General features: G+C 44.4%; 1 protein-coding gene across 1 annotated transcript in view; it reads left to right on the forward strand.

The window, feature by feature from the left end:
• Positions 1 to 1,064: 1,064 nt before the first annotated feature.
• LOC103804848 (serine/threonine-protein kinase TAO3-like) overlaps positions 1,065 to 13,699 on the forward strand; it is a gene marked incomplete at both ends in the record, with an annotated part of 25,038 nt that continues 12,403 nt past the window's right edge. Inside the window, 2 exons of the mRNA XM_009077483.1 lie at positions 1,065 to 1,232; positions 4,104 to 4,310. Coding sequence (XP_009075731.1) covers positions 1,065 to 1,232; positions 4,104 to 4,310 — 375 coding nt within the window. The remainder of the gene's footprint in view (positions 1,233 to 4,103; positions 4,311 to 13,699) is intronic.

The raw sequence follows: 13,699 nt of genomic DNA on the forward strand, positions 1-13,699 counted from the left end.
CAAATGTTTCTAGGAATGTGCAGGGGCTGTTTGTGCCCTGAGGTCAACTCCCTTGGTATGTACTGAGCAACAGACCTAGCTGTAGTGATACCATATAGAGTACTGGCCAGTGTACACTCAGGCTGTGTGCTCTAGCCAAGGCTAAGTGGGAAAGCTGGAAGCTTTCATACCTATTGCCAGCTGTGCAGCTCAGGAGAATGTATCTGATGAATCAGGGAAGAGCCTTTAATCGTGTTCTTAAATTCCATTGAAGAATTTATTATAAAGTCTGCACTTAAAACCTGTGCAGGAGTTGATAAGAACCTGATTTTATTTTAACTCCGTCTGCAAATGCTTTAGGTATAAATAAACCTTGCAGTCGTCTTACTGGTTTTATGTGTGAATCAGAATAGATGGATGCAGGATAAATCTTTGCAGGTAGATCTTGCAGAATCAGGATTGATTCTCCTTTGTCCTTTATGGATTTTGTTCCTTCTGAAGTCCTGTGCCTCTGAGGTTTGAAGTGGCACCGTTTTGTACCTAGTCTGCTTCGAGTGAACAAGCTCAGGAAGGGACAAATCAGCTGTGGTCTGGAGAGCTCAGAAAACCTGACCCCAGTCCAAATTTCACTTCAGACAGGAAAGTGAGTCAGGGTTAACAAGAGTTTGCAAAGGGCCAGCCAGGTCTTGTGTTTCTTCATCCACTACCCACCTCCTTCTGCTACTGGTGTCCCTGTGTGTGTTCATAGACACATACAGAGTTTCCAGCAGCAGAGTGATTTTGGCCTCACTTCTCTGCACTCTGCATTTGACAATTCTGTGCTTAAGCAGATCGTCTGAACAAAACATTTTGCAGCTTGAACTTCACAACTCAGTGTGGAGCATGAGCAGTTAGGTTATTTGCCATAAACCCAACTGTTTTCAGTGCTCAGTGTGCCTGGATTCCCCAGAAAGGGTTTTTCTAGTTATTGAATAGGAACAGACCAATTACTGAATGTGAACTGTCACTTCAGGGGGCTCAGAAGTCCCTGTGTTAATGTGACATACCAGTGGCACACCTGAAATCACGTGTTTTATTTCCTTTAGCACGACTTTGTCCGCCGAGACCGACCACCCAGGGTACTCATAGACCTCATCCAGAGGACCAAGGATGCAGTACGAGAGTTGGATAACCTGCAGTACCGGAAAATGAAGAAAATCCTGTTCCAGGAGACCCGGAATGGTCCTCTGACCGAGTCTCAAGAGGAGGAGGAGGTACTTTTATTGTGTTACCCCATTTGCACTGTTATGAGTAATTTTAGGGCGAGTTTGATGTTCCTGCCCTTAGGGTGGCAGAATGAGTACAGTCTAGGTGAGGAATATTGTTGGAATATCATCTGGATGAGCAGAGCAACAGGATAGGATAATGAATGATACTTAACTCAGTGTTAAAGCTGCCAGTAAATGCACATCTAAAACTTAGGATTTTTTCCAATGGTTGCCTTGCTGCTGGAAGCTTTAGGGAAGAAACTCATTTGCGGGGAGGTTCTCTGTGAGAAGTGGCTACCAGCCTGTGTGAAGGGAGGGTCTGTTGACAGCTCAGTCATCAGCACAGTCAAGACCACTAGATTAACATTAATATTTTTTCAATTACCATAACTTCGCTGTAAAGTAATTGGCCTGTCATGAGCTGAAAAGCAAATCAGCAAATTAGTAAGACTTATTTTTCAAAATTCTTCAGTGTTAAAGAAGAAGAAGGTTAGACATGAAACTCAGCTTCAGTTTAAATCTTGTAATAAACAACGCACTTAATCAGTGTATGATAATTGACCCTAACAGTGGCTGAGAGAAGGAAACCAGTCATTTTTTCAATGTATGAACTTAGATGGAAATGAATATCACTTGGTGCAGGCACATTGGATATATAAATCCATGACTGGTCCTCAATGAAAAACATTGACAGGCAAATTGATGTCTGTATTCCTTCTGCTGCAGTGTAGTGAGGTGACACAATACATAGAGAGGTCCCCAAGCTCAGCATATCTTCAGGGACTTGGTTTTGAGGTTTGTGTGTGACAAATGTTGCTCTAAAGCTAAAGTAGAGCTCTGGTTTAAGAAAGGGGTGAGCCTGGGTGTTAGGTAGGAGAGCTTCAGGAGGAGACTGGCACTTAGTGCTCTCCTTCCCTGTGATGGAGCTGCACAAGAAGGCCAAGAACAGCAACTGCTGTGATTAAAGCTGTGAAGTGTTTCTGTTTTAACCCTCCTACCAACCAGTTTCAGACCTTGAGCTTAGCTGGGGTGTGGGGAATTGTCAGACTTCTGCACTGGAGTCTCCAAGTTTTCTCTCCCCATGTGTGACAAGCTGTCAGGAGAGTGACAGGGCAGGACAGTGCCAGGGAATAGGTTTCCCATTTGAATGACTGTTCAGCAGTTCCAAGCTCAACAGCTAAATGGGATACACGTGGTAATAGTAGACTCCAAGATGTATCTTTTGTTCCTCCTGTCCCCACTCCTCAAAAAACGAGGAGAAGAGCTGTTGTATCTCCAGGAATTGACACTAATGAAGCTGACACTCTGCATGTGCACAGCATGCTCTGCACTGCATTTGACCGCTGAGCTTGTGTCCCACCAAAGGAGGTTGTATTGCTCGTGTGTGTCACTAACTTGGCAGTGGAAGGAGAACAGCACGTGTTTCAGTTCCTGCTTACCTGATTACAGAACCTGCTTGACTCTAAATGCTGCAAGTTTCTTGTTCCACCTTGGACTTCCTAAGGTGGAAGAGGAGCTTTAGAAGTCTTTAATGTTCAAAATATTACTAATGCTTTCCTCAGGGCTCTGACAAGAAGGTTAAGGTCATTTGGAAAGTATTCAAGCCCAGAAGCCAATGTTAAGGTTGCATATGCAATCTCATCTCTGTCCTTCGTGCATAGATATTCATTAATGACACAGCCATTGCCTCATCTCAGATTCTTCATTATGTTATTTCTTCTGCAACTTTATATGAGCATCCTGAACATATTTTCATTCTCATGTGCATATGTTCTCTGTAAAACAGTATTATTTTGGATTTTATGTGCTCTCACACAAGCTCTGAATTATCTGCTGGCTGCTTAAAAAATAATCACCCAATCAAAGACAAATCTGTCAAGTCTCAATTTTATCTTTCTGTCCATCTCCAACAAAATGAATTCCTGCTAATTGATTTGTAATGTAATTCTCCCCAAGCTCACTTTGGAGGCCAGGACAAGCTGGGTGCAGCAGCAGGTTTTCATTTTAGTGAGTCAATGCCCTTTCAGACCAGGAGCTGAAGGATGTTTGGAGTTCTGTCCTCACTGTGAACTCCTTGCAAACCTCTTCAGTGCCACTAGTTCATGACAAAGGACTCCATAAATTCACTAAATCAGTCCAGACTACTGGGGATCCATACTCCGGGTTTATTGTTCTCATATGAGTATGGAGCAAGAGAAAAGGCTGCTAACTTCTGATATTTGTCTGAAGAATCAACAATACCTTCTACCCAAGGAATATTTATTTGTGCATATCTAAGCTGTAACCCCTGTAGTAATGCAGGCTCTTCTGAGTCAGCTGCTGAAATTCGTCATTCACCTTTTATCTTGGCTGAAAACACAAGGGGTTATTAGCTTGACAAAATATAATTGCTGACTGCTTGGGACATGGAGGTTGAAACCTCTATTCCTGTTGAGCACCATGTAAAATGTATCAAACAATAAACCAATGGGTTCGTTGTCTTACGTATTTTCTGATTCAGGAAATGCGTTGTAGCATATCCTGACTTGGAGCATTGTTTAAATTCAAAATTAGATTGTGTCTTTTAATTATGAGACTCCTTCCACCAGCCATCCAGTATTCCTGGATGTCTGCTATTGAGCCAAGAGCCATGGCCAGACTTACTGATACCTGGGAAAAACTGACTTGAAGCCTGATGTAGTAAAATTGCAGGGGAAAAGGCAAAAGCCACCTGCCCCATATGGAGTATTCCATAACCCAAGCAGCCTGGAGAAATGCAGTTGGCAAAATAATGGCCCAAAAACCTCAGTCTGCAGTGTTACCTTTAAAACAAACTTTGGGCATTGCTGGGCAGGTGATCTCCTGCAGTATCCGTAACTGATGCCCCTTGTTTTATAGGACAGTGAGCATGGATCAAACCTGAGTAGGAAGATGGACAGTCTGGGCAGCAACCATTCCATCCCCAGCATGTCTGTGAGCACAGGCAGCCAGAGCAGCAGTGTGAGCAGCATGCAGGAGGTCCTGGATGAGAGCAGCCCTGAACTGGTCATGATGCATAGTGACGAGAGCACCATTAATTCCACTTCCTCGGTTGTTCACAAGAAGGTATGTTCCCTGGTGCTCTCCATGGCTTCCTACAGTCCCTGCTGTCGCTCACGTTGGCTCACCCGCCCAACGGTCAGTGTGCTGTGGTCTTGTGCTGAGAGCAGGGCCCAATGGTCAGTGTGCTGTGGTCTTGTGCTGAGCCATCTGCTGAGAGCAGGAGCTGGTGCTGGGCTTGCCAGAGTCAAGTTCTGTGGGGTTTTTGTCTTTAAAAGCATTTCAGTAACCTCTGCCAATAACCAGAGGTTGCTAAGGGAATGTAGCACTGACAGTGTCCAGGCAGGGTCACCCAGACTTGCTGCAGCAGGGCCCAATGGTCAGTGTGCTGTGGTCTTGTGCTGAGCCATCTGCTGAGAGCAGGAGCTGGTGCTGGGCTTGCCAGAGTCAAGTTCTGTGGGGTTTTTGTCTTTAAAAGCATTTCAGTAACCTCTGCCAATAACCAGAGGTTGCTAAGGGAATGTAGCACTGACAGTGTCCAGGCAGGGTCACCCAGACTTGCTGCATGCCTCCTTGCCCAGGCCTGCATGTGCACCTCTTCATCTCTGCTTGGGACATCCATCCTTGTTTCCTTGTGAATGACTGTTCTGTGTTCTGTACTATGGTGACAAGTGGTCATAGCAGCTAAGCTAACCCTTTACCAGTCACAGTGTATGATTAAAATCTGCTTGCACTTGGATTTCCCTCATGAGAAGTGGAAGTGTGCAGAACTTTGGACCCTTCCCACGAGGTATGTTTGGAGTCAAGTTCCACTCAGTGCTTTTCTGCTCTTTTGCTGCATGCTGTGATTTGTTGCCTTTTGTTTTCTTAGTGCTAGATATCAAGCTGAAGTTGTCTAGCTGAAAGTCAGCATCTAATCTCAATTATTTATTTGACTAAAAGAATTTTGGCTTGGCCTTAGCAGTGTCATTTGCTAGTGGGCAGCAAAATGTAGGTTGGTTGTGTGATTGCACTTGCAAAGAACTTCAAAGTGTATGTTTGCTTTTTGCCAGAGGAGCTAAAACATTATGGCAGCATGAAAAGTCTGAATTTCTTATTTGTAAGGTTACAGTAAAGCCTGGTTTTAACTAGCTAAATATTTGTAAGCAGTTTTTCCTCCTGAAGTATAGTGTTAGTGTCATTGAATATTGAGGTGCTTACAAAAGGGAGCTCTAAAGAAATTTTGTCTTCAGCAAAAGATGGTGTTACATAATTAAAGATCCTGGCAGATCAGTTGCATAGGTTTCAGGGGTTTGCCTCTGCCTGAAATGCCTTTGACAGCACTTTTAGAGAAGATTGTTTTCTCAGGAAGGTGAAAATGAAGTGTGAGATACCAAATGCTACCCCAAGGAACTGTCCTCAATGAAGAGCAGCACCACTGATGTATGTTCTGGGTGGTTATAGTTGGAGCTCTTTCTCATTTTGTGTAGGTTCAGAAATACGTATTAACTTTAATTTCACATTGTTAAGTAGTCATTAAAGCAGAAGTTTGAGGGACTGATTTACACAGTCGTCATAGGATATGTTATTGACTGCTCACGGTCATTAGTTGATGAAAACCAAAAATGAGCTGCTCCCATCAGACATCGATGGCATTTGTGAAAGTAGAGTTCCTGCTTGTTGTACGAGTAATGTTTTCCTTTATAGTGGTTGTGTGACACTTTGAAAGTACAAGTACAGGATTTCTGATGCTGTGAATTCAGTCCTCTTAGAGTTCTGCATAGCTGTTGTTCCCTTGAGATTAAGACCTTCAGTTGAGTAGGATGCACAAACATGACACCACATGGAAGTTTTATCTGCTTTGAAAAAACAGGGTGTCTTGCACACTTGTAACTGAAGTATTATAAAAGAAACCACTTGTAGATCGCTTAACACAGGCGTTTGGGGTAATTTTGGAAGCACAAAGCCCAGGTCTGCACTGACAGTTAACACTTGGCTGTGATTGCTGATTCTTGCAGTGCAGTAGATTCCTTCTCCATTAGCAAATGCTCCCTTCTGTTGTATGTGTTCACAAGGCAGACTTAGACTGTCTGTAGCAGGACATATTCTAGTCTGCAAATATATTGTCTTATTTTAATACATGCTTTTTTTATTCTCTGTTACTTTGGGAAATGCAACTTTAAATGGAAAACTGCTTTATGTGTATATTATGTATATATTGATACACATGAAGAGACTAAAATTGGAGCAGGACACTTCAGGGGGTTTATATACACATACATCCCACTCTGCTTTCAAGGTAAAGTTCCTTATTCTGCCAAGATTTCAGTTTGTGCTTTATCTGTGTTTCTGAGAACTGTGATGAAACTGATCCACACACTTGGATCTAGCAGGTGAGCAGCAGTGAGCACTGAGTTGAGTAGTTCTCAGGAGCCCATCACAAATGAAATAGAAAAAACCTGGGGTTCAAGTTTAAGGTTTTGTTTTGCATTTAATCAGCCTTGAGAGGCTAAAAGGAAAATAGTGAAGAACATACTCAGGCAGCTGTCACCACTGTGTGGGCACAGGGTCACATACGAGATGGTATTGACATGGGGCAAATCACAAGTGTTGTGTAAAATTATGATATTCCACAAATGTGTTAATTAACAACCTCCAGATGTACCAGACTGTGTAAAAGGACCAAGATGGCAAAATGGTCTGGACTGTTGATATTTTCTAAGGCTCAAAGCTCTGTGTCAGAAGCCTTTTGGTTTTTTGGACCACAGCCCCAGAATGGCATGTGCAACTGCACTGTAGGATGAGAGTCTGTGGGCCTGTGACATACTGTTTCCAGCCTTCAGTGTTTCAGGCTGTTGCTTCGTGTGAAGAGCCAGTCTTGGAGTGGCCTTGACCTGGTGTAAATCAGGAGCAGAGCCTAGGTTCTTGCTGCATGGGCTGGGAGAAGCTTTGGGCATCCCCACTGAGCACTCCTGACATCTGTACTGTGACCAGCTACCCTGAGGCAGAGGCAAAGCGTAAGGAAGAGGCTGATCTAGTAAAAGCATTTGTAAACAACTTATTTTCTTTCTTTTTTTTAACAGCTGCTAGTTGGCTGTAACTTCCAAAAATGTTTTGTGGTCACAGGGTAAGTGAAATGACCTGTTCTGATCTGGTTAATTTTCACTGGCTATACTAGTTCATGATAGCCAAGGTGCTTGGGTTTTGCCTGATGGAGAACAACATTTGGGATAAATCCTCTATGAAAAACAGGCACAGCCTCACCCCTTCCACAGCACAAAAGCTTTGGGGCAGCAGTAGAGCTCCATGTTTTTAAACCTGTGCTTAGAGCAAAGGTGGCTCCCACCTGTCAGCAGAGTGTACCTCTGGTAGGCTGGAAGAAAAGTCACTGGGCAGGAAAAAAAGAATAATAGGCCATAATTGAATGTGTAGCTTTTAATGTCATTTAGTGTATAACCGTGTCCTATACTCCTGGGAGGAAAAAAAGTGGCAATAATATCTGCTACTCAGGCAGGAAGCCTGTATGCTCCCTTCCTGGGATCTCAGTCCATCCCTGGGATCAAAGCCTGCTTCCTCAGGAGGATGGAGTTAATCTCTTTTTTTTTTTTTCTTCTCAGTAGCTAGTGTAGTGCGGGTTTTGGGTTCAGAATGAGAATACTGTTGATACCATACTGATGTTTTGGTTCTTGGCTGCTGGCTGGGGTTAACCACAGCACTTAGTCATCAGCACATTCTTCACAAGAAACTCAGATGTTCAGCTTGGATGAGCTGTCCCACTAAGAAACTTTCCTTGCTGGTGTCAGACTGGTGACCTTCTCCTCCATGCACATCTCAATGTGTTCAGTGTACGAGTCCTGGTGCTGTAATGTCTCTGTCCTGAAGACAGTTAAATAACTGTGCTTCTCCATCCAAGGATCATGTTGCCTATGGATACACATTCTCATGTCTATCTCCTGTTGGGAGCTTGTTCAGCTGTACAGGTTGAGAGCTGGAGAGTAAGTGACAGCTCTTACATAAACCCAGTTGTACCTGAGAGCCCCCAAAAAGCCAGAATGGGGCAGAGGTTAAACTCCAAATACACTGTACTTCAAAGGCATGAAACACAGATTTTAGAAGCAGATTAAAATCAGTTATTTCATCTTAGATATGGATTTTGCCTCCCTAAGAGTATAAGAATCAGTCAATGCATCAGAGGTGGTTTGTCACCTGCTTTGTTCACTGCTGGTATGGTGTGGGCACGGGTGCCTTCCCAGAAATAGTACTTTGTTGTCCTCCATTAATTGCTTATTTTATTTTCACAAAACTCTAGCGGTAAAATGTTGTACTCTGTGAATGTAAACAAGAAGCCAGTACAGTATTGTTTTGTTCAGTTGAAGTACAGAGTTGTTACTGTTTCTTACTTCAAGCTTAAAATCATCATCACTTACATGGATGAAATTTGGACAATAAAAATGTCAGGGAAATCCTGTGATTAAAATCTAGTTTATAACAGAAAGATGAAAGGAGGTTGTTCATGGCTGATCATCACAGATTCTTGCCCAATGTCTGTAATAAAAAGGGACCTCTGCAATAACTGCTGCAACTTGAGTGACTTCCCAAATCCATTAAATTAACCTGTTCACATTGCCTGTTGCTGCCATAATTAATGTGCAGCGTTCGTGGAGAATTTTGTGCATGGAGAGTGCTCTGGTGTGGCTGCTCTACAGGAGCTACAGCTGAGGCAAAGCTGAGGGTGTTTTCCTACATATCAAGATTTATGATTCACACTTGGAAAAGAAGTTTTTTTTACGAGATGTAAAGGATCTTTAGGTAATGACTTAGTTTTGGCCTGGATGTGCCAGCAGTGATGACCCCTCACTACCTTCTGGAATCATGTCAAGCAGGTTGGGGACTCAAAGCCTTGTCTTTAAAGACTTCGATACTTTAACCTCTCTGTAGATTATCGAGGCATTTTGTGCAATATATTAAGATGAACGATGGCACACTGTTGTTTTCCTTGCTCTTTAAATTCCTAGAAGGCAGGGATTTGCTGCAATTCCATTAAAGTCCTTACTAGGGCTCGGAAATTGCCTTTCCTGTTTGTCTAGGAGACTGGCAGCCCTTCCAGTTAGTGAATCCTCTTGTGTAAACAGAGTTTGTGAAGGGTTGTATTTGGTGTGCATAACAAAAACCACAGGGTGCAAGTGAGTGTTCCTTCTGAGGTGAAAGTGTAAGTGTTCCAGCTTTGGGCCAGTCCAGTGTGGTCAGAGTTTGGGTGGTAAAGCCTATTTTTTTAGTGAGTGAGGAGGAGGATGAAAAGAGAGTGTGTGGTAGAACTGGGACGGGACTCTAGGGAGCAAACTCCAGGTGCTTACTCTAGGGTGACCTTGGGCAAGACTTATAGTGTGAGCAGAAACTCATGTGCATTGTAAGATGCTCAGACTACACCAGGAATAACCATTTAGGTCTCCAGCTGGGACCACCACTTAAGTCACTGAAAGCTCCACCAGCTCTGGTCAGAGGATACTGTAAAAATATTTGAGAGGTTTTGTCCTGGCAAATATGATCAGCAGTGTCAAAGCCAGCACCCAGCCAAATAGCCCCATTTGTTGTGATCAACCTGGAAACAATTTATGTGGATAATGCAGTCAGAATAGCAAATTATTTCTGCAGTAGGAAGTTGAAGGTTCTAGATTGTTGGCCCTGGATAGAAGGGTTTTAATGATTTCATGTGAGTTGTGGTCTGAGCATGCCTGAAGTTGTGTTCATAAGGCAAATATTGCAGTGAAAACAGATGGAAAGTGAAATGTGCACAGAAGATGCATTACTTTAAAAACAAACCAGTGTTTGAACTGCAGATTTGGGGCTGAGAGATACCCTGACCCAAACTTGATGAGTTTCTGGGGTGCTTTCATTCAGATTTCACTCAGTACATTCAGCTGAGCTGCCAGTTTTGGGTCTTTGTTTCCCACATATCTGGAACTAAAAGTTGGAAACAAACCTTCCTGATCTGTGCCAACACCTGAAAGGAGATATGACTGCAGTATCTCATAGCAAGCTTTTGGGAGAAGAGAATACAGTAAAAGTAGGAAAAAAATATCTATTTTCTATGTTTGTAGGTAGTTATTTGTCTTAGCCATGAGTCACATCTGAGGAAGGCTGCTGGAGATATGTCTCTTAGGTTTATTTCCCTTACTAGCAGACTCTGTGGCAGTGTAACCTGCTAGATTTGGTAGCTCTCCATGCCAAGTGTTTTTATTTCTGGTAGTGTGACAGCTTTTTCAGAAAAATGTGTTGCCTATTAAGGTTCCCTTGGGCTTAGCTGAGAGTTAGTAGTGGATGCCTGCCTGATGCAGAAGCCTCAGATCCCAGATTAAGGGGTGCCAAGGACAACCACTGAGGTTTTTGTCACCTTGAAATCGGTCCTTTGGCTTGCTCAGTTGCAAAGGAATTTTCCCATTCCTTGCCCAGCTCAGTTTGAAATGGAGAATGCAGTTAATTCACATTCCTGAAGGGCAATTAGCTTCTGCTGTGAGCTTCTTATATGCACTGGAGTAACCAGGAGTCCCATAAAACAAGGCCAGGTTGACAATTACAACTTCAACTTGTCATTTTAGGGGGTGTTTTGGAGCATTATGAAAAAACTGAATGCCCATTTTAAGTTTTTGAGGGTTTTTTTACAGTGATTTGCTGCTTCCCTGGTTTTAATATTTCAAGTTCACCTTGGCATGCTAATGCAATGGAGAGAGGGAAGATGGTCCAGGGATTGGGATATTGCTAGCAGACCTTGAGGAACCCTGTCCATTCACAGGTGCTGTTGCAGGCTGTGTATGACCATGGGTGATATTTGTCCTGTCAAGAGCTTTATTTCATAGCTATACTAAAGGACTAGTAGCTCCGGTGTACTGTTGTTTCCTACGTAGTTCAGATGGGGAAGTCTTGTACAGCTTTTTACCAGAGGACTTTTTTATTCAGCTTTGTTTTGTAGTTGAGGTGTTCCAGTTTCAGCCTGTAAAAAAGTTTCCTTTGGCAGTTCATAGAATCATGGAATGGTTTGGGTTAGAAGGACTTTTAAAGCTCATGTTGTTCCAACCCCATGCCATGGGCAAGGACACCTTCCACTAGACTCTGTTGCTCAGAGCTCCATCCAACCTGGCCTTGGACACTTCCAGGGATGGGGCAGCCAAAGCTTCTCTGGGCAACCTGTGCCACTGACGACTCCCCTCCCCTTACTCCAGCTTCTTCCATACCAGTGCATCACCTGAGGCTGTGTTTGCCTCAGCCCCAAATTATATCATATCATAGAATTGCCAGGTTTGTCTCTGCAGAGCTGGTTGGAGAGTGAGAGGCCAAGCTCACATTGCTCTAGTGCTGCCCCTTGCCTGGCTGGGAAAGATTGTGCCAGAGGGATCCAGAACACATCAGTAGAAAGATGATGCTATTCAGCCCCTTCTATTTAGGGTTATCTGAGGTGTCCCTGATTGCATTGCAGATTCCTCCTTATACCTGCTATTGCCTATTGAGGTGGGAGTGCTGCAAGGCTATAGGAAATTTGGGATTGATATGCTTCCAGTGAAGCCACAGGTCCACTTAAACTGAGTGACACTGTTAGACTTTAAATGTTTAATCAAGATGTTTTTGGGATGACTGTTCTAAAGTCTAATATGTGCCTTTCTCAGGCAAGTGTGCAAGTCTGGAAGCCCTGCCTGGCACACCATGTTTGAGCTGGAAATGTGAGACTTCCACTTGTCCTTCTGTCACATTGCCTCCCTGTCAGACAGGGCCACAGTTGTCCTGTATAAGGATGACCAAAGTAAAATGAAACTGCAACTTTTAATTAGACTTCATGTTCCTACTATTTCTCTGGAAGATTGTCCTTTTTAACTGTTTTGTCTCATTCTGTGTTCCCTGAGTGGGTATGGAAGAGCTGGTGCTTGGCTCTGTGCTGGCCTTGGCCATTGTATTCCTTGTGTAGAGGCAAGGGAAATGTGAGCATGGAGCAGGAATTCTCAAAATGAAGGATATGAGGAAAGGGTTTGGGTTTAAAACACTAAATGAACATGTTGTTCAGCTCTTGATATCAGCATTTCTGTACCTCTTTGGCTTTTGCCTGAAATCATTTCCAGAATCCGATTGAAAGGGGCTGCATGTGTCTGGGTCCAGGCTAGAAGCAGCTAGAAATCGAAGCCAGCAGAGAGGGAAACAGGTGTCTGTGGAGTGGGAAAGGAGCATGGGGATGACAACAGTGTCATGGTGGAGATGCTGCTCCTTGTTGGCGGGTTTCTCACCACAGGTCTCTCTGACCTTACTGGTGTCTGCTGGGGCATGGCAGGGTGTCAGGGCTGCTCCTGCTCACCTGCAGACACCTGGTGCACGGGGGCAGCTGTTCCCTACAAGGGCTGGTGTCCTTAGAGGCACTGTCATCATGTATTTTGTGCCCCTGACAGGTGGAAACTTGATTTAATCAGGAAGAATTTCAGTTTGCCTTTGAGATTTTAGGAGTTGGATCTTGAGATTAGGTGTCATCACAGTGGTGGGTGGCAGTGTGGCAGGTGTGCCATTATCACTGGTGCCCTGTGGAGCCAGTGCCACCAGGCAGGTGTGGTGGGGAGAGTGGGACATGCCTGGTGTCCAACAGCTGCTCCATCCCAAAGGTGTAGCCTGCAGGTGTGCTGAGTTTTGGCAGTCACCATTCCAGTTAGGAACATGGTGGTGGTTCTCGCTGGCCTTTCTGGTCAGGGTTTCTCCTCTCTACCCTCGCCAAGAGCTGCGTTCCATTGCGAAATTTGCCCGCGCCGTGTCGGAGAGGCACAGCCACTCCCGGCAAAGCCTTTGCAGGGAGCAGGAGAGACTTCACTGGGAAACAACAGGCCTGTTAGTCTCAATTCTGTACCTCGTAAAAAAAATCCTTTGTGGGCTGTGGAGAGAAAGTGCTAGAACTGTGCAGGATCATGACTGGAAAGCAGGATCCCTGAGTGGTCACGGAGGCTTTCCTGGTCCTCTCCAGCCTGCCGTGGATTTAGCCAGGATGCTCGTCCCCCACAGCAGATAGCAAACAAGGGACAAAGAAACCCTATCGAGGACAGACCGCTCGGCAAAGGGAATGAGGCAGGATGTTGCTCTTGTGTTAAAAGGGAACAGCATCTCCGTGGCTAGACATGGAAATCACGTTTTCACCAGGATCGCTGGGTTGCAGTGCTTGAACCCGACCTTCCCGAGGACTCCGATCGCTCTGCACCGCTCGATGCTTCCCAGTCTCTGTTTTTTTCGCACATATGTAATACTGGAGGGTTAAAAAAAAAAAAAGGGGGAAAAAAAAAAAGGCAAGCTCCATCCAGGGATTCGGAGGCATCCTGCGAGCGATCAGCTGACGCGCCGAGCCGAGCTGCAATGTGTTGCTTATTCATTTTGTACGGTGGGAGCTGCCGGGGCTAGCAGAGAGCTGAACTATGCCTCTCCTACAGCCGCGCTTGTGCAGACAGAGGGGTGAGAGAGAG

This window comes from Acanthisitta chloris, unplaced genomic scaffold (assembly GCF_000695815.1).
Source record: "Acanthisitta chloris isolate BGI_N310 unplaced genomic scaffold, ASM69581v1 scaffold14476, whole genome shotgun sequence".
NCBI lineage: Eukaryota > Metazoa > Chordata > Aves > Passeriformes > Acanthisittidae > Acanthisitta > Acanthisitta chloris.